The sequence below is a fragment of the Nomascus leucogenys genome, chromosome 10 (genome assembly GCF_006542625.1).
Source record: "Nomascus leucogenys isolate Asia chromosome 10, Asia_NLE_v1, whole genome shotgun sequence".
In the NCBI taxonomy this organism is placed as follows: Eukaryota; Metazoa; Chordata; class Mammalia; order Primates; family Hylobatidae; genus Nomascus; species Nomascus leucogenys.
In genome coordinates, this window is record NC_044390.1 from 25144289 (window position 1) to 25171447 (window position 27159).

Genomic DNA, 27159 nt, shown 5'->3' on the forward strand with positions numbered 1-27159 from the left:
TGCTCATCTGTAGCCGTTTTCTTGCATTATTATACTATGGGAGGAAACAGAAAGGCAGTTTCTTGTCAAAGTTGTTGTAAGTTAGGTTTTTTAAAAAAAATTACTCGGCCGGGCGCGGTGGCTCACGCCTGTAATCCCAGCACTTTGGGAGGCCGAGGCGGGCGGATCGTGAGGTCAGGAGATCGAGACCATCCTGGCTAACACGGTGAAACCGTCTCTACTAAAAATACAAAAAATTAGCCGGGCAAGGTGGCGGGCGCTTGTAGTCCCAGCTACTCAGGAGGCTGAGACAGGAGAATGGCGTGAACCCCGGGAGGCGGAGCCTGCAGTGAGCCGAGATCGCACCACTGCACTCCAGCCTGGGTGAAAGAGCAAGACTCCGCCTCAAAAAAAAAAAAAAAAAAAAAAATTACTCTGCCTTATACTGTGAAGCAAATAACATTGTGAAGAAGCTGAAATATTTCCTTAGGTCTTTCCCATATACTTTCCGGAATCCTTCTTGCCTTCTGCCAGTTCAGCCATAATTCAGTTCAATTGCCTTCTGCCAGTCTTCCTCCACTTGTAATCCACTGACATCCTTGTGAATGCTGCCCCAGTTGGCTCACTGTGAACAACCATTTTACGTTCCAGGTTATCTGGAACATATAAGTCTGTCTGGCCCTTAACTCAAATCTAAGTCTTCCTGCCTCTAACAAGAGCAGATGTTATTTTCTATCCTGACCTCCATACCATGTTCCCTGGGTGTCCCAGGAGAAGTTGCCCAAAGCAGTCTTCCCTTTTTTTTATTTTTTTTTAAGATGGAGTCTTGCTCTGTCGTCCAGGCTGGAGTGCAGCGGCATGATGATCTCTGCACACTGCAGCCTCCACCTCCCGTGTTCAAGCAATTCTCCTGCCTCAGCATCCCAAGTATCTGGGATTATAGGTGTCTGCCACCACGCCTGGCTAATTTTTGTATTTTTAGTAGAGACAGGGTTTCACCATGTTGGCTGGTCTGGTCTTGAACTCATGATCTCAAGTGATCCACCTGCCTTGGCCTTCCAAAGTGCTGGGATTGCAGAAGTGAGCCACCACACCTGGCCTACCCCAAAGCAGTCTTTTCTAACTCTACCACAGAGAACTGGACTAAGGATTACTTTTTGTGTGTGAAGGTTTGATACAGAAGAAAAAGAAATCAGCAATTACCATCTGACTCATTCTGCCTGCATCCAAAACCCTAATTATTAATACATTCTCAAGATTCTAAATTTGTGACCCCTCTCATTGCAAATGCCAACTGGGTGCAAAACACCATTTCAAGATGATCCCAGTACTATACATTTGTATTGTGCTCAGAGACTTTTAAACACTTTCATTTACATTTTCTCATTCAATATTCACTGGCTGGGAAGCTCCCAGAGTCATTATCATTATCTCTATTTTACATATGAGGAAATTGACTTTTTGGAGCCCTGCTCTCTACTCTAGCTACTAGTAAACTAATCCTGATGATGCATTGTCTATCTTGAGCAAAACATTTGCATTTTAATAAAGGCTTCTCAAAGCAATGTAGAGACATTTTCAAACGTTTTTATTTCAGCCCCATTATAGGCTTATGGAGAGATACTTGGAGATGGCTATAAATTAAACTAAATGTATTATTACTATGCGCCAGGTACTGTACTGTTTTACACGAATTGTCTCATTTAATCCTTGCAACCCTTATGAAGTATATGCTCTTATTACATCATTAAACTTATAAAGTTTAATAAGTGATAAAGCTGAATTTGAATCACACAGTCTGACTCCAGAGCCCATGCTCTAAGCAGTCCTTTCACCATCCTTTAAAACATAACATAGGGGCAAATCATCTCTATTAATTTTATAATATAAAACAAAAGTATTATATAGCACTTTACAGCTTCAATGGCAATTACTCAAGCACTTATCTAAGCACAGGATTGGGAGACTGTCACGTCTGTAATCCAACCCTGACAGTATCAGTTACAAGCTGTGTTACATTGGACACATCACCTTGTGTTCTCATAATAAAATTAAGAAAATAATACTGGCTGAGTACAATGGTGTCCCTGTAGTCCCAGCTACTTGAGAAGCTGAGACCAGAGGATGACTTGAGCCCAGGAGTTCAAGACCAGCCTGGGCAACATAGCAAGACCCCATCTTAACAAAAAGAAATAGCAAGACCTCATCTTGAAGAGAAGAAAAGAAAAGAAAGGAGAGGAAAGGAGAGGAAAGAAAAGACTACTCACCTTACAGGATGTTGTGAGGATTGGGAGTAATATAGCTATGTGCTCAAACTAACTATTGTTATAAATATTATCAAAGTATATTATTATTATTACTGACTACTCTGTGAGTTCCAAATTAGTATAGCCCCATTTTACAGCTGAAGAAACTAAGCATAAAAGTGATTAAATGAGTTTCCTCAAATTACAGAACTTATAAAAGTTGAAAGGAGATTCAAATCCAAGTTCACTGGTACTAAGAACAGTATTCTTTTTTTATTGCACTTCCTTGTGTGGACCTAAGTCATGATTATGGTTTGTGATTCTCTTATTCTATTGCCATTGCACACTAGTATCTGAATTGATACAGAACCTATTTCTTATAACTCACTTTTAGTTTCATAACTTAGATTTCATAGATGATCTGGTAGGTATATAAAACCTTTCCAAGTTACTATTCAACTTTCCTGCTCACATTTGATTATTTTTGCAAAACTATTATTTGTCAATTATTCAACTTATTCCTATCAAGAAGGGATACAAAAATAGTTTTTGACCTAACATAGACATATCTGACCCAAATGGGTTTGAACCACTAGAATACAAACTTGAAGGTGTGAAAGGTTTTGTTCACTGATGTATTCCAGGTTCCTAAAGCAGTGGATACAGAGGTATCCCGACCTTCTGACACAAAGCAAATGCTCTATTAAAATGTGTTATGTGAGTAAGTGCTTCATGCTAATTTAGCAAAGGTAAACTAGTTTATGGTTTTCAAGAATTACACCAAAATATTTTCCTATTCAACCTTTACTTAAAATCACTAAAGCAGGCAAGCGACAGCCACAAATTTTCCCCAATCTATGACAAGTCTTCTGGGTACAAACAACTGGTCAGGGGAAGAAGAAGGCTTTAGAAGGTACCCACGCACTTATTCTGCTTCACTTACCTTGCAGAATTATGAAATCATCAGACTGAATGTCATTGTAGTTTCCACATAGGCCACATGATTTCCCCTTATGGTCCTCAGACAGCTTGAGGTAGATCCCAGATATCCCATCCCAAGCCAATGAAAAGCCAAAGGTTGTTTTCACAAGAATGTAGTCAGCTAGTTTCTCAATGAAAATCTGTCCAATTGTCTGAGGCAATGTTAAACTAGAAAAACAGAACAAAAGCTATCTAAGAATGATGATAAAGCCTCAATTACAGATGACATATTTTTAAGTGACTGAGATACAATTAAAAGAAAATGATTACTTGAAATTATTGAATAAACTGTGCAGCAAGAGCTCCAAAGCAACCAACCTCCGGAAAATCTCAACATTTTTGAAAACTTCAGTATTGAAATAAAGATACAACAAAAATGATACTGCTTTCTTATATTGATTTAGATTTTGTACTTACAATTAGATGCTTCTTTGAACCAACCAAAAACACACAGCTGCTAAATACTGGTGATTTTTTAAACCTGGAAAATAATCTTGCCTATTTAGAATACTTAGAGCTTAAACGTGTTTATTATTTTTTATTGAGAGAGTTAAAGTGATCTAAAAATGCTGCTCAACAATTTTGAAGTAAGGACAATCGTCAAAATATATAAACATGATGCTTGAGTTTTCTGATTTTAATTTTATTTTAAACATGGCTATAAGGAAATATGAGTTTCTATCTTTAAAATGACACCTTGACATGTCATTGTTTTCTAAAAAATCAAAGGATGATGAATTATAACTTACATTTTTAATGCTGCAAAGTGCAATATTAGGGATATAATATACTTTGTCATAGAGTATTGCATAGAGGTGATACTCAAAATGTTTAAATTGGAGACCTTTTGGCCTATTTAAACAAGGGTCACATAAAATATTTAAGCTCCTGAAACAATGTCTAATTTTTCCATTTTTCACAAGCATATGCACATATAAAGGAAGTAGGTGACATAAGGTAACTGAAGAGAACTAAACAATTGAATATTTTAAAAGTACCTAGAATACTTTTGAAAGAACACAATTATCTTTTCATCCATCAGTACTGCCAAAAAGATTAGCTAAATGACTAGTTAATGGGTGCAGCACACCAACATGGCACATGGATACATATGTAACAAACCTGCACATTGCGCACATGTACCCTAAAACCTAAAGTATAATAATAATAATAATAATAATAATAATTACAGAAATTGGAAAAAACTCATTTCTATTAAGATAGTCATGTCAGCCGGGCTTGGTGGCTCACGCTTGTAATCCCAGCACTTTGGGAGGCCAAGGTGGGTGGATCACAAGGTCAGGAGTTCGAGACCAGCCTGGCCAACATAGTGAAACCCCATCTCTACTTCAAAAAAAAAAAAAAATTAGCTGGGCGTGGTGGCGTGTGCCTGTAGTCCCAGCTACTTGTGAGGCTGAGGCAGGAGAATCACTTGAACCTGGGAGGCAGAGGTTGTGGTGAGCTAAAATCACGTCACTGCACTCCAGCCTGGGCAACAGAGTGAGACTCCATTTCAAAATATATTTTTTTAAAAAAGGTAGCCATGTCAAATAAAAATTATATACCATAATGTGAATAATATGGGTAGTTAATAGGTATATTAATATGTTTCTCTCAAAAATTGCAAATTAGTGAGTTCCTTTCCAGGAAGAGCATGGCTTAATGGACCAAAAACTACAAAACTGAGCATACTAATTAACAAAAGGATAATCCCCAAAGAAACAATTCAAAATATCTGTAGCCATTTGCACAAAAAAATTTTTTGCAGATACTTATTTACAGAAAATTATTTACAAAACTAGAAAAATAACTAAATGTTTAAATTGGAGAATAGATAAAAAAGACTCTAGCTAACTACTGCCATAATACATTCTTATTAAAAATTATAAATATGAGGAATTCATAGTAAAAGTCAATATGAAATAACATTAAAGAAATACCACTTGTTTTAAGTTTCTAAGTTTATAAAAACTATACTTAAAAGAAGTGAATCATGCTTATAAATATATTTCAGAGTAATGGAATGCTAATCTTATGGAAGTATAGTTGTACTATTATGCATATTTTTTGTTTGGTCATTTGACACTTGGTCATTTGGTCTCTTTAACAGTAAATTTAATTAAATACTCAGTTTTTGAAAATAAAAGTGGATAACTGTGATTATCCTGAAGTTTATAACATAGAAGGATGCTAGTGGAGACAGGAGATAATAGTTTAAACTAGACAATATTCAATAGGTCAAAGAAAAGTATGCAACCTAGGCGGGAAACATTAAAATGTAAACCTAAATGAATGCAGAACCAAATGCTGAAAAGCATTCAGGGATTCATTTGTACTAAAACCCCTTATTTCACAGGTGAAAGAATTGAAATCCAGAGAATTAAAGCTTCATGCACAGAGCCACACATTTGATTTTATTATGGCAAATATTTCTGTAGCATTTGCTATGAGTTAAGCCCCAAGCCAGAAACAGTATTTGCGTAAGCAATATTGCTTAATAATAAGAAGACCACCCTTTTCTATCACATAATCTGAATCATAGAAATGCTTTCTCTGAGTTAAAATTAAATATTATGTTCCTGCTTTAATAAAGAAATAATATTCTTGAAAATCAATCTGAATGGCAAGTCTGTTCTACAAAACATAATAATTTTTAAATGCCCATTGTATTACCCAAAATTCCATACAGAGAATCCTAAATGACTATTTAAATTCAGCTCTAGGAAACACACGTGTAACTTCATTATCTTCTCACTCAAATGCCTGAACTTTCTTTTATGAGAAAATGAGAAGCACAGAACCCAACTGACCAAGAAAATAAGCCTCAGACAAGGGGAGAAGCTGCTCTGGGTTGTCTGGCTGTTTCAAGGCTCCCCTGGTGCTCTGTCCACTGCCCTTTCTGCTACCACCTGCTGCCTTTTGAGGAATCTAAACCCAGAAAAAGCAACACGGGTTGATAAGGCCATTGCGCTGGAAAGAATTCGTATGGTTCAAACACTTGTTAGTGAATTCTGAATGAATAGAATTGTTGCAGCCCATAATTTACTTGTTCTGGCATAATCCAGCCAGGAAATATTAAAAATTGAGTCTCTCTATCATTATTTAGATTGGAAGGTAGATTATTCCGCAGTATTTCTAGGTTAAAACGTAAAAAAAAAAAAACCTTCGGCCAAATACGAAAACATCCCCTGCCCCAAAATTCTCATGTCATACTTTTGGCAGATAGGAAACTGGAAGTGGGCTTCTCTCTGATCTATTTGAGGCCAGGCAGTTGTTGGCTCTCAGTCTGTCAGAACTTCCGTGGAAAATCTTAAGTGACACCCAAAACCCATTCACACAAACTGGAAAAAACTTCCAGAATCCTTTCCAAATAAAAGAAAATAGATTTTTAAGTTTCTGCTTCAAAGAAAGAAGAAAATATTTAAGAAAGAGGGCAAAAAGAATCAAGAGTTGAACTCTTAAGGTATCTCTTGAATCTCTCAGAAAAAAAGAAGAGAGACTCTCATCTCCACCCATGTAAACATATTATATTTATATTCTGCACACAAGCATTAGGAAGGGTAAACTTCCTGTACTCTTGACCACCTGGTTGGCCTCAGAGCCTACTGAAGTTTTGATGTATGTATGTTATACCTTTAAGAGTACTGTTGAAGAAATCCTCTCTTCCTACTCTCCACAGTTCACTTCCAGCATGAGATGTTTGGAAATTCTATTAATTTGTGGTGTTACTGACATTTTACTGTTTTCCATATCCTACCTGATTCCATTCTTTTTTATTTCATGACCATAAATTCGAATTTCCTCTTGGTTTGAAAAGAACAAGCTGATTGACCGATAACAAGAATACACCGAACCAAGGCATTTAGGGCTGTTATGAACCTTAAAGGGAGAAAAACAAAAAGAAAGCATAGGAACAAACAACAAATTTGAGTTACTAAAACCACAGTGTATGTTTACAATCACATAGTTTCATTAGTCCCATGACACTTTACAATGTTATAACAACATTTGGGATTTCTGAGAGAAAATAAATATTTACCTCAGAAATTGGGCAACAAAATTAACTTCCTAAAATACAAGTTAATCAGCGTATTTTTGAATGATTTGAATCTTCACCTGTTGGATGTTAATATCATCAAGGTACATGGTATGCTTTGGGAGAAATTAGTTCTAATAGTAAAGCTCTAGAGTGCCACAAAGAAGCACATTTGCCATTTTTACATCCGTATTTTTTACCTATTAGAGAATCATAAAACAGAGCTTCGAATGGAGCACTACACAAAGCAATATTTAAAGGTTGAAAAGTGACCATGAACTCACTAAAAATAAAATTGATTTTATTTTTATTTATTGCCAGACACATTAGAGAAGAGAGAGATTATTTTTCAAAAAATTAATAGGAAAATTAGTTTAAAAAAAAAGAATTCAAGGAAGAAAAGAAGAAAGGAAGAAAAGAGAAGAGGAAGCTTAGATTCTTTTACCCTATACCAAAATTAATTTCAAAAGGTCCAAAGAGTAAAGTATAAATGTCTAAACAATGACATAACTGAAAGAAAACAGAGATTACAACTACAGAGGTGGAAAAGAACTTTCTAAGCCTAAAAGTGATTTTTGAAATTATCAACAATATAGGGGGTTTTTGGTTTGGTTTTGGGTTTTTTTTATTTGTTTTTGTTTGTTTGTTTGTTCGTTTTTTTAGATAGAGTCTCTCTCTGTCACCCAGGCTGGAGTGCAGTGGTGTGATTGCAGCTCCCTGAAACCTCTGCCTCCTAGGTTCAAGTGATTCTCGTGCCTCAGCCTCCCGAGTAGCTGGGGCTATAGCTGTGTACCACCAAACCGGCTAATTTTTGTATTTTTTTGGTAGAGATGGAGTTTCACTATGTTAGCCAGGCTGGTCTCAAACTCCTGACCTCAAGTGATCCAACCACCTCGGCCTCCCAAAGTGCTGGGATTACAGGTGTGAGTCACCACGCCCAGCTTCAATAATATAGTTTTAATATTGCAGTAATTTAATGTATATTAGTTTTATGCTTAATCAGAAAATTGTATTGATCATTTATTATGTACCAGGCACTGTTCTAGGTTCTGGGCATAGAGCAGTCAACAAAGCGGACAAAACTATCTGCCCTCATGAAACCTGTATTCTATTAGAGGAAAACAGCTAATAGAAAATATAGCTATGTGAAGCTAAAATATATACTATGTTAGATGATATTAAGGAGAAATATTAAGCAGGGAAAGGGGATAGGGCATGTGTCAAGGTCTGGGGGCAATTTCAGAGTGAGTGGTCAAGGAAGGCCTTGCTGGAAAGATGAAATTCTAGTAAAGATGCAGCGTGAGAGAGAGAAAGCCATATGGGATATCTGGAATACCATTCTAGGCAAAGGAAATAGCAAGTACAAAAGCCTCAGGGAAGGGTAGGCCTAAAATGTTCTCAGGATCCAGGAATCCAAGCATCTGACCCCAGACTAGACATTGGAGGATCCTTCTTTCGGGAAACAAAATGGAAAAAAAGACATATAGACACTAATATTTGGGGGCTTATCTAATGAAACAAGCAGATCCTTGCTCATTCTCACACTAGTCCAACAAGCCCCCATGCATATATCCAGAGTTTCCAATTCACTTTTAGAGCCTTATTCTCAAATGTGAACAAATATTTATGAATCATTAGTCATTTGATGAAAGTCTGCGACATGAAAGACATCAAATAAACAAAAGAAAAGGAATCAAAGAAATAAAAAACAATTTAGAAAAACCCCAAAACTTTAAAAGTACATAGTTAGTATCTTCTGAGAGAAAAATGATATATGCCATCCTTGACCTGAGAATAAAATGTTGCTAAAAATGAAATTCAAAGAATAAAAACAAATAATTGAATACTGACAATATAAAAGGAGAAATGCATAACTGAAGTAGAAAGGTGGGAAGATAAACATCTAAGAATTGGACAGAAATATCCCAAAATGTCGAACAAAAAAGGAAAAAGTGCAAAATAGGCAAGAATCAATCCACCCCAGAGCCCCAATATATGAGCTCCAATATAAAAGCCCATCAAGTGCCCAGCACAAAAAAAATGGGAAAGGAAATTCACATAATTACAAAATCTCAGAACTCCGGGAATTAAAAGATCTAAAAATTTCTGGAGGTTGAGTAAGGTTATATGTAAAATGATCGGAAATCAGAGTGAATTGAAATTTAAAATTCTGAAAGTGATTTTTAAGTTAAAATCAAGGCTTCAAAAATTCTCTTCCCATGCACACTTTCCAGGAAAGTATCTTCCCTTTCCAGGAACCAACTTAGTCATTAAAATAAGTGAGTAAACAAAGAGGAAATGGGTCCTTGCTTAATCACCACTACAAACACTGGCCACATATTCAGAGCATCCAGTAAGCTTTTCAGAACCTATCTCTCTAGTATGAACAAAGTTAAAGGACCACTAGACATTGGTGGGAACCAAGAAAGAGGAAAACTGTTGAGAGAGAAGAATAAAATTCTCCAGTAGGATGATGAAAAGAAATCCCAAGTGATAGATGTACAGTAGACTTCAAAAGCAACTAGTCTGGATTGAAAGATGGGAAGGAAAAACTGAGGAAGGGTTGTCTCATGAGGGAAAAGAGAAGCTGATAACTTGCTTAATGCATCTGACCATATTGAAGAGTTTTATAAAGGTAGAGAGTTAGGAAAAATATTAGTGACTGGAGGAAAGAGAATGCAGCAAAGAAAAAATGGGATAACTGTTTACTCTAGAAAAATATACAAGTAGAGACATAAAATCATCATAACCTATTGGGATCAGCTCTAAACAATATTTACATTGTGACAATAATATAAAAAATATAAATTATTTAACCAAAAATGGTGACATAACTCTATTAGGAGGAGTGAAGTGTGTGTGTGTCTGTGTGTGTGTGTGTGTGTGTGTGTTAGGAGCAGGAAGGGTGGCATAATTAAGATAATTTCTCATTTTCCATGAAAGGAAGTGAAGGAATAAGGCCTAACTTTGAAAAATAAAGAGATAATGGCATATTTTTATGTGTAAGATAAAAACCAGAAGAAACAGCTAAATTAGTTGAAGTAATTGCCTCTTGTGAGCCAGATGTCTGCTAGGGTGGAGGATGAAGGAAGGCAGAGACTATTTTTCGCCATATATTCTGGGATGAAATCTTTCACCATACACATATATTATTTTCATAAAAATAAAATAGAATTTAAAGACGGAAAAAATAGTCGGGGGTATAGATAAGGATATCTGTATAATAATGTTTATCAATATATCCCTTGAAATTCTATTTTTAAAAAATCTAAATTTCCAATATAGGACATCATTAAATTATTTGAGTATTACAGAAGTTGGAAAAAATACATCTAACTGTATTTGGATGTATCAAGAATATTTGACATTGAATGAAGTTGAAGACATAATATTAATTGAAAGTGTAGGACAGAAAACCATAATTTAAATTTTATAAATATGTATAAAATTCAGAGGAAAATGTTGAGAAGGAAATAGATGAAGCTGTTAAACAATGGTAACCCTTAAGTGATAATTTTAACATTTTTCAGACTTCTCTGAATTTTCCAAATTTTCTACAAAAGAAATGAACTGCTTTTATAATCAAGGGGAAAGTGACATTTCAAGTAAATTGACGTATTTATTTGAAAGCAAATTTTACTACTGAAAACAAGGCCAAGCAGAAACAATATCTACTAACTCCAGAGACATAGTTCAGCATTGTGTGCTACTAACAAAGGACAGGTTATCTCGCTGACACCTCAGTCCTCAAAAGAGTGGGACACTGAACAAGAACATTTTAAAGAGAAGGTCAAAGGTTATTCAAGTGAGAAAACAAGTGAGGGGTGAGGGAGTAGTGGACAATGAAAGAACTGAGAACAGGAGAACTGCAAGCAGAGAAGATGCATTTCACCAACTTCCCTATCTAAAGGGACCTCTAAATTTTTATTCTTATGCCCCATAAGTGAACTTTCAATATATCTCATTTCTTTTTTTTACTTTAAATACATTTGTTATTTTGTTTTTGATTTTTGTGGTTACATAATAGGTGTATATACATATATATGTGGGGTACAGGAGATGTTTTCATATAGGCATGCAATGTCACATAATCACATCATGGAGAAAGACATATGCATCCCCTCAAATATTTATCCTTTGTGTTACAAACAATCCAATTACACTTTTTAAGTTATTTAAAAATGTACAATTAAGATAGTATTGACCATAGTCACCCAGTTGTGCTTCTTTTCTGGGTCACAAAGATTTGTAGCCTTAAAAAGTTTCAGGGTCTAAAAGTTTCAGGATACAAAATTAATCTACACAAATCAGTAGCCCTACTATACACCAACAGTGGCCAAGCTGAGAATCAAACCAAGAACTCAACCCCTTTTACAATAGCTGCAAAACCCATTAAAATACTTAAGAATATATTTAATCAAGGAGGTGAAAGACCTCTACAAGGAAAACTACAAAACACTGCTGAAAGAAATCATAGACAACACAAACAAGTAGAAACACATCCCATGCTCATTGATGAGTAGAATCAATATTGTGAAAATGACCATACTGCCAAAAGCAATCTACAAATTCAGTGCAATTCCCATGAAAATACCACCATCATTCTTCACAGAACTAGAAAAAACAAACATAAAATTCATATGGAACCAAAAAAGAGCCCATATAGCCAAAGCAAGACTAAGCAAAAAGAACAAAGCTTGAGGCATTACATTACCCAACTTCAAACTATAGTATAAGGCCATAGTCACCAAAACAGCATGGTACTGGTATTAAAACAGTCATACAGAACAACAGAGAACCCAGAAATAAAGCCAGATGCTTACAGCCAACTGATTTTTGACAAAGCAAACAAAAACATAAAGTGGGGAAAGGACACCCTATTCAACAAATGGTGCTGGGATAATTGGCTAGCCACATGTAGAAGAATGAAACTGGATCCTCATCTCTCACCTTATATAAAAATCAACTCAAGATGGATCAAATACTTAAATCTAGATGTGAAACCATAAAAATTCTAGAATATAACACTGGAAAAGCTTTCTAGACATTGGCTTAGGCAAAGCATTCATGACCAAGAACCCAAAAGCAAACACAACAGAAACAAATATAAACAGACAAGACTTAATTAAACTAAAAAGCTTTTATGCAGCAAAAGAAATAACCAACAGAGTAAACAGACAAGTCACAGAGTGGAAGAAAATCTTTGCAATCTATACATCCAACAATGGACTAATAGACAGAATCTACAAGGAACTCAAACAAATTAGCAAGAAAAAAAACAAAAAATTCCATCAAAAAGTGAGCTAAGGACATGAATAGACAGTTCTCAAAAGAAGGTATACAAATGGCCAACAAACATGAATAAATGATCAACATCACTAATTATCACAGAAAAACAAATCAAAACCACAATGCGATACCACTTTATTCCTGCAAGAATTACCATAATTTAAACATCAAAAAATAATAGATGTTGGTGTGGATGTGGTGAAAAGGGAACACTTTTACACTGTTGTTGATAATGTAAACTAGTACAACTACTATGAGAAAGAGTATAGAGATTCCTTAAAGAACTAAAAGTAGATCTACCATTTGATCCAGCAATCCTACTCCTGGGTATCTCCCCAGAAGAAAAGAAGTCATTATACAAAAAAGATACCTGCACACATATGTTTATAGCAACACAATTCACAATTGCAAAAATATGGAACCAGCCCAAATGCCCATCAATCAACGAATAAAGAAAATATGATATATATACATATATACCATATATATACACATATACACACACACACACACACGCCATGGAATACTACTCAGCCATAAAAAGGAACAAAATAATGGCATTTGCAGCAACCTGGGTGGAATTGGAAAGCATTAGCCTAAGTGAAGTAACTCAGGAATAGAAAACCAAACATCGTATGTTCTCACTCATAAATGGGAACTAAGCTATGAGAATGCAAAGGGATAAGAATTATACAATGGACTTTGGGAACCAAGGGGAAAGGCTGGGGGGTGATGAGGGATAAAAGACTACACATTGGGTACAATGTACACTGCTCAGGTGATAGTGCACTAAAATCTCAGAAATCACCACTAACGAACTTATTCGTGTAACCAAACACCACCTGTTCCCCCAAAAACCTATGAAAAAAAAAAGTTCCAGGGCCTACTTTTAATATTTGCATCACCTTAGAAGGGAGGAGAATGTAGGCAGCCCCAACATAAGTATAAAGGGAAAGCATAACAGAGATTCAAATATGTTTTGGCTATGGAGAGTTGTAGCTTTTAAATCAAACAACATAGCAGTTTCCTAGTAGTGACTGAAATACCTAGAAATTCAGAAGATGGTAGGCAAAGAAAGAGGTCCCTGACATCCTTATTCAACTAGAGCCACTCTGCAGCTTATATTTTCGAGAGGTCTCCTAAGAATTCATTTGAATCAAGAATTCTGCAACTAAGAATTAATTCTCTGAGCTCAGTCATATAGTATCAAACTACCTAGCAATTAGTTGTCAGGCTTCACATCCCATAGCCTGTGCTTATGTAACTCAATATACTCCATTTTATAAATGGTAGCCTCTGGTTCATACTGAGGGTGTCACTTCAAAAAACTAAACCAGCTGGACATATCTCACTGGAAGTATCAGGAAGGAAGGAGGTGTGAGTAATATGGTTGGTAACAGAACCTAGACCCTTTTCAAAATAAGTATTCATTCTACGATTAGTATATATTTTGCATCATTTGCCCAGTACTTTTAAAATACATACTTTTCCAGAAATAATATTTTTAAGTTAATCTTGTCCTACAATCACCTACCCATACAGTGTACCGAGGCTCCAAATCACCACAGTCCTTTGCAAAAATATAAGAACAGTTTCCTGGGAAGTAATAGTAGATGCCATCAAATGTTTCAAAATGATACTGTCCCCAGGTTTTACAAATCCCATCTCTGCCGTTGCCCATGTTTGGGACTGAAAAGAAACAGGATAATATTTTGTAGACAAAATAAATTACACATTTCTAGCAATGTTCAGTCAGTCATGGTAAATGATTCTAATTTTCATTCAAATTTCCTTCCTTGGTCTACATCACAGGAAGAAACAACTAACATAAAATTACCAGTTGCTCTCAAAACTATCAAACTCCCCTGAAGAAAAACAGGGTCTCCAAGTAGTTGTGAAGCAAAGATTTATGTTAGAAAGTTTCTTAACTTTTGTTTTCAAAGAAAGATTCTAGAAGAAAAAAAGGAGTATGGAAAATAATTCAGTAAAAGGTGACAGTAATAAAGCAAGTAAGATGGCTCAGAAAAGAGAGAAATGTCACCACTGAGTGTCCTAAAGATTAGCATATGCAGCATTACAGTGTTCCAGTCTTTCAAAAACGTCTTTTTTATGGTATCCACAGAGAAAAATAACTATTGACAAAAAAAAATCATATTTATGTGTCTGGGACCTGGATGTGGGGAGCATTAGTCATTCAAATTATGCTGGAATTTGGCTGGAGTGGTGGCTTGTACCTGTAATCCTAGCACTTTGGTAGGCCAAGGTGAGCAGGTTGCCTGAGCTCAAGAGTTCAAGACCAGCCTGGGTAACATGGTGAAACTCCATCTCTACTAAAATACAAAAAATTAGCCAGCATGGTGGGGTGGCACGCATCTGTAATCCCAGCTACCCAGGAGGCTGAGACACAAGAATCGCTTGAACCCAGGAGGCGGAGGTTGCAGTGAGCCAAGATTGCGCCACTGTACTCCAGCCTGGGTGAGTGTTAAGACTCTGTCTCCGAAAAAAAAAAAAAAAAAAAGGTATGCTGGAATTTAACAATTCATGACCTCAAACTGGCCAAATTTCAAGCAATATTTATCTTAAATCATATAACTGTATCTCCTATTGTCATGCCTACCTTTTTTTCTTACCCTTGTAGATAATCTTCAATTTTTGTTTTTTAAATTCTTCTCTTTAGAGTAATATGAAAACCAGTAACACTCACTGAGCACTCAATACATGTAAAACATTTTGATACACTCTGAGGGGGGGCATAAAGGTAAGGGTGACTCTTTACATCTTGTATTTTTGTGATTCCCACCTAAATTTATTAGCCTTGGACAACTGTGGCCTTTTCAGGAAAAAACAGAATTATTCATTATTCAGGCAGTCTTCCCTGACAGTATGCCCCACCTCTGCTTCACTTTTTCATAGCATCTTGTACTTCACAGCACCTGTCACAAGTTTAATTATTGTGTATCTGTTGTGTATCACCTTCTCTAGACTGCAGCCTCCAAGAGGACAGGAACATGTTTGTATTATTCACCGTTGTATCCCCAGTGCCTAGCCTGGAATCTAGATGCCAGTAAATATCGATTAAACAAATAAATATTGATTATTATTGACATAGAATCCTACTTTAGACACCGTGGATAAAAGGTTTATTTAAAAAAAAAAAAAAAAAAAAAGCCCTTGCCCTCGAAGAAGTCTCAATACTATTTTTTTACATACAAAATGTCCAGTTAATTAAAGGTCCGAAAGAATGACTGGCTCCAAATAATAAATCTGTTTTATAAAGCAAAACAGAGATGAATGAGAACCTGGTTTTAATAGGCTATTACTGGCCAGGCACAGTGGCTCATGCCTGTAATCCTAGCACTTTGGGAGGTCAAGATGGGAGGATCACCTGAGGTCAGGAGTTCAAGACCACCCTGGCCAACATGGTGAAACCCCACCTCCACAAAAATACCAAAATTAGCCGGAAATGATGGTGGGTGCCTGTAGTCCCAGCTACTAGGGAGGCTGCGGTGGGAGAATCGCTTGAGCCCGGGAGGCAGAGATTTCAGTGAGCCAAGATCATGCCATTGCACTCCAGCCTGAGTGACAGAGTGAGACTCCGTCTCAAAATAGTGATAATAATAATAGGCTATTACTATAGAAAGTAGAAAAAATACTTGAAGGAATAAGAGAGCTCAATGAGAAGGGAAAGTGGCCCTATCTACTTTTGTTTTACATTGTTTCTAAATTACATCAAATTACTGAGAATGAATTGTGGGCTCTCTAATTAATATACAACTCCCAATGGATGAACATTATTATAGCAAATTGTGTCTTAATTTTCCCCTTGGTATCTCATAATTATCTCATAAGCATCCCTGAAACTTACTGATCTGGCATCTTGTCCCAAGAGCCTGAAATATTTGACAGTCACATGTTCCAGTCTTAGAACAGAAAGCTCCATTAAGGCATTCATATGGACAAGAACCTGAGGGGCAAAACAAACAAACAAAAAGTTATTTTGGCATCCATTTGTTCTTTTAAGCATAATATGTCAAGATATAGCATGGACAAATTGTAATCACTATTAACTTAAACAGAACTCTCAGCTTCTTGCCTTGCTAAGCTAAAGAACTAAACCCAACGAGTCTCTATCTAGTTCAATTTATTATGTGTGCTGTGAAGCAAGAAAGGCAGGCTTTCACATCTCAGACTACCCTGAGAGCAAAGGTTAGCCCCTTTCAAGCAATTCAAAGGTCAAGTTCCCATGTAAGGAATCTCTGTCCCAGATGATGAGAACCAGAAATACACAAGCTGCAGATGATTCCGTTGACAGAGTTTGGCGCTGGCTGCACATCCCATCAGCTCCTCTTCTAGGAGCAAACACTGTATTAAAGAATAGGGTCTCTCACGCCTGTAATCCCAGCACTCTGGGAAGCCAAGGCAGGCAGATCGTTTGAGGTCAGGAGTTCGAGACCGGCCTGGCCAACATGGTGAAACCCCATCTCTACTAAAAACACAAAAATTAGCTGGGTGTGGTGGTGCATGCCTGTAGTCCCAGCTACGTGGGAGGCTGAGGCAGGAGAATCACTTGAACCCGGGCAGTGGAGGTTGCAGTGAGCCGAAATCGCACCATTGCACTCCAGGCTGGGTAACAGAGCTAGACTCTGTCTTAACAACAACAAAAAAAAGAATCGGGTCTATCATTAACTTGAGGGATCAGGCAATGCATAAAACTCAAAGGGAGACTCCTGCTTTTGAAGAGAATGATTAAACATTTCATTTGAGGTTTGTATATGAATCCTCAGGCTCAATTACAAATGACATATTCTTTGAAACCTATGCTGCCAGGCATGGTGGCGGACACCTGTAATCCCTGCTACTTAGGAGGCTGAGGCAGGAGAATCGCTTGAACCCAGGAGGCAGAAGTTGCAGTGAGCCGAGATCATGCCACTGCACTACAGCCTGGGTGACAGAGCAACACTCTGTCTCAAAAAAAAAAAAAAGAAAAGAAAAAGAAAAAAAAAATGAAATCTATGCTTAAATTTTGATGAAGCAGAAGCCAAAGTCACTGCTGTCACCAAAAATATTCTTTCTTTCATGGAAAGAAAAATTATAAAATTGTCCCGATAAATTATATTAAAAAGAGGAAGCAAGTAACTGTGAGCTCTAACCCTAATTTTACCATCATCTCCTGAGTGAGTTTTAAAAATGCAAATGAATTCAGTGAAAAAATTTCCTCTAATAAGGAGAGGACAAGAGGCAACTGGCAAAACTCAAGCAGGAAGAATTTAACACATGAGTAGAACTAGAGAACATCTTAATTCCCAGAAGATAGTTACATAATTGATCATTTGACCACAGTTCTGCCGAAGGCAAGAATTTGAAAACCCTTATGATTCCTCTCCACCTTAAGATCCATTGCTCTAAAATGTCTCTTTACTTTTAAAAATGCACAAATCTCCAAGTATATCTTAAGTGAGGAAAAAATATGCTGTTTTAACTTAGTCCATAAATACGGGTAAAAAAAAAATGATGTTTTTCATAAACTTAAATGCAGCTTTTTCCACTAGGAGCACATCTATATTTACAGTTTATCTTAGATCACAGTCTTGCATTTTTCTGATGAAGAGATGTTAAATATTTCGATAAACAAATGTATTGCCTTTAAAAACGTATTTACAGTCCTGCTTATTCTCCTGAAAACAAAAATATCAAATGAAAACTAGTGAGGATCATTGTTATTTTAAACACAACAATGATAGTTTCTATTTCATAGTTACCACTCAAATTAAATTTCAAACTACCATCAGCATTCTGCTTAATGGAATGGGGAATTGGTAACAAAAAATAGTGATCAAAGAGCAAGTAACTGATTCACAAAAAAATAGTTTCTGACATCTGGTCACATCTTCCCTGGTCATGCAGTTATCAGGTTTTTCTAAATGTTTGGCCCTGGTTATTCTCAGAAACAATTCAAATTTCTCTAAGAAGTGAACTTAAATTATTACTAAATATTACTACCATCCTGGCTCACTTTCCCTCATGTGGTATATGGAAACAATAAATACTTGATTTAGTACATCCCCCAAAGGGATTTTCTAAGAAAGCAAATATGAAAATCTAAGTATAAACACTGACCTTTTATTTTGCTCTCACCCCAATTAATAGCATCATGGAAAAAGTATCTCGGAGAAGTAGCTTCAAACTTTGAAAGAAAGAAATGAGAATGCAAGACAGTTAAATTATTTAATTCAAGCCAAACATGCAAATTGGCAACTCTAGAAAATAGCTACAAATACAGAAATGATAAAGTGCTGACTTCATTTTTTTTTTTTTTTTTTTTTTTTTTTTGAGACGGAGTCTTGCTCTGTCACCCAGGCTGGAGTGCAGTGGCACGATCTCGGCTCACTGCAAGCTCCGCCTCCCGGGTTCACGCCATTCTCCTGCCTCAGCCTCTCCGAGTAGCTGGGACTACAGGCGCCCGCCACTGCGCCCGGCTAATTTTTTGTATTTTTAATAGAGACGGAGTTTCACCGTGGTCTCCATCTCCTGACCTCGTGATTCGCCCGCCTCGGCCTCCCAAAGTGCTGGGATTACAAGCGTGAGCCATCGCGCCCGGCCGACTTCATATTTTCTGGGGTTATTGAGGCTTATCATCTCCACGAGGCAGAAAGGGTTCCTCTGAGGTTGTGGTTAGAAGACCTCATTCAAGTCTTGGTTTTGCCTCTTACATGACTTTGAGAAGTCATTTACTTTGTCTGCTCTCTGTTCTGTTCTCACTTCCCATCCTCCCTCCCCTTCCCATCATCCACTCTTCCCCCAGCCCCCGATCCCTCCACCCACCTCGGAACCTCATGAAAGGAGTCTGGTTGGAGTCTAACCTTTGGAATAATTGGCTGCTTTGCCTGCAGAAATAGCAATTATCTGACACTTCCAGGTGCAGATAGGTTTTGAAAAAAAAAAAAAAATGCATGGGGCTGACAGACCAACAGACGGTGATGTCCTGCCTGCCTGAAAACCAATTGGTAAAAAAAACATCCACAGAAGCATCTGCTGTTTCGGTGCCAGTGTGTCACCTTCAGGCTCCAAAGAGCTGACTGACACTTTAAAGTTCATAGAACATTTAAATATATCTTTTTATGGAGTCCAAGGTAGTTCAGAGTAGTGGTAAATGCATGAATTTTGAATCAAACGGAGCTGGATTAGAATCCTGACCCCGTAACTACTTACCCTTGGGCAAGTTTCCTAACCTCTTAGTGCCTCTGTTTACTCATCTATAAAAAGGGAACAATAATGGCACTTCCCTCGTTGTATAGTTCGGATAACGAATTAAAGCCATGTACGTGAAGCTTACGTACATAGTGCCTCACACAGAAAATTAGCAATAAAGAGATTTATGCCAATCAATCTAAGCAATCCAGATGAAATTTTAAGGTTTTTAAAAGATCTATATGGCTAGGTAGCAAATAGTTGTGGCTTACTAAAACTAATCAATTGTGGATTATTATTCCAACTCCATACCAATTGAGTGTATGTGCTGGGGCAATATTCTCTCCAATAGCGCTTATATTTCACCACAATAAACACACCCAAAACTTGCCAAATAATTGTCAAATTAAGTAGCAGATGATATTAGAAAAACTGAAGAAGGGGGAAAGATAAGAAGGATGGGAAAATGAGCCATGTGACTTCAGGAACAAAGTTGTTTCTCAGCAGATTCTAGTCTCCCTTATGTGAAGTTTTATTTTGACATTTTCCATCTCAGTACTTTTTTCTTTAATGGGAAAATCTACCCGTGCTATATCTTTTTTTTTTTTTTTTTAAGAGATGGGTCTTGCTGTGTTTCCTGGGCTGGGCTTAACTCCTGGACTCAAGCAATCCTCCTGCCTCGGCCTCCTGAGTAGCTGGGACTGCAGGCACGTGCCATCATGTCAGCCCATGCTACATAAAAGACACACTCACTCACTATTTGAAGATTTCTTTCTAAACCCTTTGCCCCACACAATGGTTTCAAGTTCATTGTCTCCTCTTCTCAATACTCCCAGGCCTTATCCTCACTGTTCAATCTCCCCTTTTTGTTCTTGCCTCTGCCTTCAAACTAAATTAGATGAAACAACAGTCCATGACCTCAATTCCCTCAAGACAGCAAGTCTTATTCTCTCTTCAGCCACATTGCTTCTGGCTACCTAAATCTAACACAGCCCCGGATATTACTGGACACCAAAACCTTCTTCCTTTGGCTCCAAAATGATTTATGTCTATCTCTTTAATGGAAGCCAATCATCTCTGATACTCACTAAAAGTGTATAATGACTTCTACCCTACCTCATAGGGCCTATCGCCTTGAACAAATTATTCAACCTGCCCAGCCTCAGTTTCCCAGTCTATAAAAGTACCTGCCTCACAGAATTGTGAGGATTCAGTGAAATGATGTGAGTGACGCACCAAGAATAGTGCCAGGCACATAATAACAGTTGTAAACATGCAGGCTGGGCACAGTGGTTCACGCCTATACTCCCAGAACTTTGGGAGGCCGAGGTGGGTGGATCTCCTGAGGTCAGGAGTTCAAGACCAGCCTGACCAACATGGTGAAACCCCATCTATACTAAAAACACAGAAAATTAGCCAGGGTTGGTGGTGTTGCCTGTAATCCCAGTACTCAGGAGGCTCAGGCAGCAGAATAGCTTGAACCCAGGAGGTGGAGGTTGCAGTGAGCCGAGATCAGGCCATTGCACTCCAGCCTGGGTAAGAAGAGTGAAACCCTGTCTCAAAAAAAAAGAAGACTTGTAAACATGCTACCTGTTTTTATTATTAGGCAAAAACTGAAAACATTGGATAACACTAGAACGAGATAAAAATATATAATTTGTTTTTTGCTCCATATCCTTTAATCTAACTCAATCCACATCTCCTTTATGGAAATTAGAATGACTCCCTAGCACACCACCTCTCTGGCTACAACATCCTATTTATCGAGCATCCCATACATCATAATACATTTCACCAAGCCTAAGGTGTGACATGCAGATTTTATTTATTTATTGACATATTTGAACTCAGAATGGCATCTTACATTTATAATTGGAGCATATTTATTTTTTATGTCATATAAATAATGGCAAATGATTGAGGTTGTCTTGGATTCAATGAACCAGTTGCACAGAAATGACTTCTTCATAAGCCTACCTCCATGACAGATGGAGTTTCTAGATAACAGGCACTGCTATTCTTGTTTATATCTCTAGCACTGCCCTTGGTATGTCATCAACAAATACCAAGTGAAGTGAAAAAAGAGACATGGTTCAAATGGGAATCTGTCTCCCAAGGGTGTTTAGAGCCAAGACTGCAGCAGACTTTGTTGATGCCTCTCCCCACATCCTCTCAGCCCACCTCTGAATTCACTTTGGAATTCATCCGGATTTCTGTGCACATTGAATGCCTCCAACTTCAGCACTAGCTTCTTTCTGTCTTTGCCTGAGGGCAGAGTCCAAGCAGAAAAGACTATAGAAACTGTCTTCCTGGAGACTTTAGGCTCTCCTGAGGCTTCCCTCAACCTAGAAATTATTCTAGGACACATTCTACATGGTTCTTCAGAAAGTCTCCAATGCGACTGAGCTCCAGCTGCCTACAGCAGAAAGCCCCTCATTAATGCACCCCAGATTCTATTTTCTCCCTTCTTCACATCATTTTCCTTTCTCCTTTATTTGTACACTTCCCAAATAAATGACCTGCACCTAAGTCTATGTCTTAGGGCCTGCTTTTAGGAAAGAAACTTTTGGAATGTAATGCAAATGCAAAAAAGTCCCAGGCAGTAGGTGCATGTGTTCACATGACTGATAAAAGCCCATCCTTCCTCCTTCCTGATTACATCTCCACAGGACGGAGAGAGGCCCAGGGAAATACAGTCTTTAGATGGGAAATCACTGCAGCGCACAAATACACTATTTACAGAAGTCTGCATCTACCCTTTCTTGCTCACCTCATTGCCAACATATTTATGAGTCCTTATTTGCGCACTTATCTACCCAATGGTGCTCTGTTTTCCTAGAGCAGAAGAGTGAATCTATGGATAAGAATGGCCTTGTAACACAAGAAATTCCCACTCTAAACAGTGCAGTGCAAGATTATGACCTCATTGCCCGCTGTTGAAACCTCTTCTTTTAAAAACTGTTCAGATAATAAATGATTTTGACACGTTTTCTAGCCTTAGGAAGTAGAAGTACAAGTCTCCTGCTCTTCATTCTCACTAAAAGGGAGTAAAGTATGTAAATCTGAAAACATCTAAATGGACAACAGTATAACCCCAATTTGACACTTAAGTATATCAGTACACAAAACACTCTTTTTAAGAAAAATAAAATGTATTTCTATTCCATAGACAATCCTTTGCCTATTCTGGTGTCAGAGGTGCTCCAACCAGAGTGATTCCACCTTGAATAGGGGCTGGGTAAAATGAGTCTGAGATCTGCTGGGCTGCATTCCCAAGAGGTTAGGCATTCTTCGCCACAGGATGAGATAAGAGGTCAGGAGGACTGGTATCACAAGATACAGGTCATAAAGACCCTGCAATAAAGAAACAGGCCCAATCCTGCCAAAACCAAGATGGCAATGAAAGTAACCTCTGGTTGTCCTCACTGCTCATTATACTCTAGTTATAATGCATTAACATGCTAAAAGACACTCCCACCAACGCCATGACAGTTTACAAATGCCCTGGCAACATCCAGAAGTTACCCTATATAGTCTAAAAGGAAGAGGAACTCTTATTTCTGGGAAATTCCTGTCCCTTTCCTGGAAAAGTCATGAATAATTGAGCTCTTGTTTAGCATATGATCAGAAATAATTACAAGTATACTCAGTCAAGCAGCTTATGCTGCTGCTCTGCCTACGGAGTAGCCATTCTTTCATTCCTTTACCTTCTTAATAAACTTGCTTTCACTTTACTCTGTGGACTTGCCCCAAATTCTTTCTTGCATTAGAACCAAGAACCCTCTCTTGGGATCTGGGTCAGGATCCCTTTCCAGTAACACTGGTACAAAAAAAAGATCTCTACTCTTGATAAGAATAAATCAGTTCTGTCTTCTAACCAGACACGACAGCATATCAGATCTGTCTTCTATTTAACTACCAATTATCTTCAATTAACAGTATAAAAAATACACAAATTCAGACATCTATCACAAAATGCTAATAAAAACTATTTGCAATTCAACATTTAACAAAGGCTTCCTTGAATATTTAAGCTGTTTGCTACATAAATACTCAAATCATACTCCTTTTCAAAGAAATGCCTTTACTAAGTTAGGATTCTGTATTTTACCATCCATCTTTTATAGAGAAATATTTTTAAACCCATCCATTTGAGCATTCCAACCAGTTTGAAGAAATTGCAATTATCCAATATCCTTCATATAAAAGCACCCGGGCAAGAAGGTCTCCTCAAATGCAGTGCTACGCTGCCCCTCCAAAAAAAATGTTACCTATTCAGAGACACCCACAATTTAGATTTATCAGACATTATAAAAACTTTCTGTCAGGACATCAGGACATATCTGATGCCCTTTTGCAGTATTTAACTCACATTATTTACACCTATTTCGGCCCCTTTTTCCATGTACATTATATTGTTGTCATGGTCCTAACTGATACTGTGCTTAATTTTTAAACTACTTCTAATTTTCTGGCAAGTGTATGGGATTAAATGCCTCAAGCCTATTAGTAGGTAACTGAGCTGAATAGCAAAAAAAAAAAAAAAATGTATTTTATTCCAAACAAGTCGATGTGACCTGAGCATGAATTCGATGGTCGTAGAAAAGCAATAGAGGTTACTTTGCTTCTTCCCCCTCCTTCCTATCTTGTTCTTAGCATTTTATTCCCCTACACAAAGGTCTCATTGTTGAAGTGACAGCAGAGTCCAAAACAGAATGGATTATTTCTCTGCCTCTTTCCACCTGAAGCATAACCTACCTGTGCTGCTAAAAGAGCTCTTTTCTGTCGATTTTCATTAAACCCGTTTCTGGAAGAAAACAAAAGGTACTTGTATAGTCAAAGGCCCCTAGGCAACCTGAACAAGCCTTTCCCAAGAGAGAGCTGATGTTTTCCTCCTGATTTCCATCACTTTATCAAAGAGGTCTTTCTTGGTTTAACATTTAAAATGTCCTCCCTCCCCTTTCTGGAAGGGTTAGATTTGGGTGGTGGTGCCGTCTCATTTTACAAAATTCAGGAGTGTCCCCAAATTTCTCCAGTCTTTGATGTAAACTGAATTTTAGGAAGGAACTTTGAGATGGAAAAATAAACAAAATAGTGTAACATTGTAGCACCAACACTTGCAATATTTTGTTCACATGACTTTGCAAGTCTAGTGAGGTCTGTATTTGTACCTTCCCTTTGTTCAAACATAGTACTTAATTCTCTCCTGTGCTATGTCATAAAGGGCAAGTTAACATTAATGTAAGTAAAAACATCAAATTGCAATTTATCAAAATTAAATGGCTAATAATTCACTAAGGCATATATTTGCTTTATGTTTTCTGTTTTTGTGTTGTATTTATCAATAAACATTTTATTTTTAAAAAAATCAAATGGTGAATAGAATTCTGCTTTTCATTAAGCAGATCAGTTTAGTCCAAAAAATGATTTTCATTATTTACTGCTAAAACAATTTTTTATTTTTATCGTTAAAAACTGTTACTCTGCTAAAAATGAACATAATACATTTGTTACCAATAATGTATATTAATAATAATGTGAAGGATATTATTATGGAATATAACTTTTTTTACAAACCTTTGAAATGAAAGTAATATCTTTTTAGTACTGACAGTCACCAAAGACTCCTCTTATAATTAAAATGAAAAGAAATACTTTGTAATTAAAAGGAAAGGAAATATTTTCATAAATAAGGAAATGAATGCCAGATCATTTTTCATCTGTAGAAATGTTTTTTAAAGTATATTTCATGACATTTCACTTATTTTTTTCAAAAGCAGATATAGTTGCTTGCTGAGGTTTGCTCATTCCCATTAACTTTATGTTTTAGAGGACACGAAGAACAAGAAATACTCACTTTGATGTTCCCATCAATATAGATGATGCACAAATATATTCTGCCAGAGACAAATATATAAGAATAAAAAAAAGTATCCAAATATATTGGCTACATGTTCTAGTTGTTTAAAAGAACATTTTAACCTAAATTCTAAAATTCTGATTGAAGTTTGCTGTTATTTTTGCATTTTTTAGAGGGATTTGACCAGCAAATTTCTTGTGAGACACTGAATGACTGATAAGCTAAAAAGAAAGAGCAGTGTACCTGGATTTACACAGAGACACCATGCAATTGAACAGGCACTAGCCTTGGAATCAGAGATCCAAGTTTTAGTTCTAGTCCTACCACTTAGCATATGCCAAGCTTAAACAAAATACCAAGCACACCATAAAATGATGGTGTTGGACCAGTTATCTGCAAAGTCTCCTCAGCTCTCAAGATGCCGTGACATCGTTCTCCTTGAGGTTTCAGTCACAACTGGAATTGGAAAATAGCACCTTTGACCTCTGTAGTCTTTTATACTTAAGCAATTTCTCCAATTTCCCCTACAAGCTCCAAAGCATACAGACGTTTACAGGGATTAAAAATCAACAACTAAAAATAAATAAATCCTTTCCCCATTTTGTTAGGTGTGATAAAGTGCTTATCTATTAAAAATATATAATATGTATTTCATGAATTTAAAATACTCCAAGAAAAAATGTGTAACAGGGTAAAACTAGTTCCACAAAAGGCTGATAGTTACGGAACCCGGGTGAAGGCACGTGAAGGTGTGTTATGTCATTTTAATTTTGTGTATGTTTATAATCTTTCCATAATAAAAAAACTATCAAATAGCAAGAAACTTTATTAATAAAATTACCATAAAAATAATTAAAATCAACTTTTAGCCCCAGATGTTAGTCATTTTTAAACATTTTTTTACTATTCTTTGGGTTGATGGCATGAAGAAAGTTTAAGTACTCAATTGCTCTTAGTTTATTATAAAATTTCAAATGTTTAAATTGCAAATAGAAAATTATTTTAAATCATCTTTTAGAAGAAAAAAGTTAGAATTAGAGCTTTTTCTAATACAATTGCATATCATGATAAAAGCATGACTTTTAACCAGTCATTTAAAAAAGATTCAAGAAATGAAAACTAAAAGGCTCTAGTACAATTGCATATCATAATAAAAGCATGATTTTTAACTAGCCATTTTGCAAAGACTCAAAAAATGAAAACCAAAAGGTCCAAATTATCTAAATTACTAAGAATTTTTTAAAAGGTGATCTGAGTATCATTTAGTACAATTCATTCTAATGACTTCAAAGTGCTTTATAAGGGAAAACTATTTGTATAAATTATAAGAGAAACAAAAATACAATAAATTAACATAAAAATTTAATCTGAGTTCTTACCTTGTAATGAAAACAGCAGTACATGAAGCAAGAATACACTCCAAGGTATCATCAAATTGAGTTTTCTTACAATGTTCATTTCAGTGTAGCCTTTCTCCCTGAAATATAACCAAATTGATGATCTTTATTATGATGGCATCTTAGAAGTATGCATATTTGTAGGGTACTCAAATTCTAATAAATACAGCTATGTAATAAAGT

General features: G+C 36.6%; 1 protein-coding gene across 2 annotated transcripts in view; it reads right to left on the reverse strand.

Annotated features, from left to right (window-relative positions):
* Nucleotides 1-27010, reverse strand: part of OTOGL (otogelin like) — a 161223-nt gene extending 134213 nt beyond the window's left edge. For both annotated transcript variants that reach the window (XM_030821838.1, XM_030821839.1), the window contains exons 1-8: nt 26959-27010; nt 25577-25616; nt 24478-24526; nt 18649-18715; nt 16397-16495; nt 14066-14220; nt 6964-7085; nt 3169-3374 (exon numbers count right to left, since the gene is read on the reverse strand). In XM_030821838.1, the coding sequence (XP_030677698.1) occupies nt 3169-3374; nt 6964-7085; nt 14066-14220; nt 16397-16495; nt 18649-18715; nt 24478-24526; nt 25577-25616; nt 26959-27010 (790 nt within the window). The remainder of the gene's footprint in view (nt 1-3168; nt 3375-6963; nt 7086-14065; nt 14221-16396; nt 16496-18648; nt 18716-24477; nt 24527-25576; nt 25617-26958) is intronic.
* Nucleotides 27011-27159: the final 149 nt, after the last annotated feature.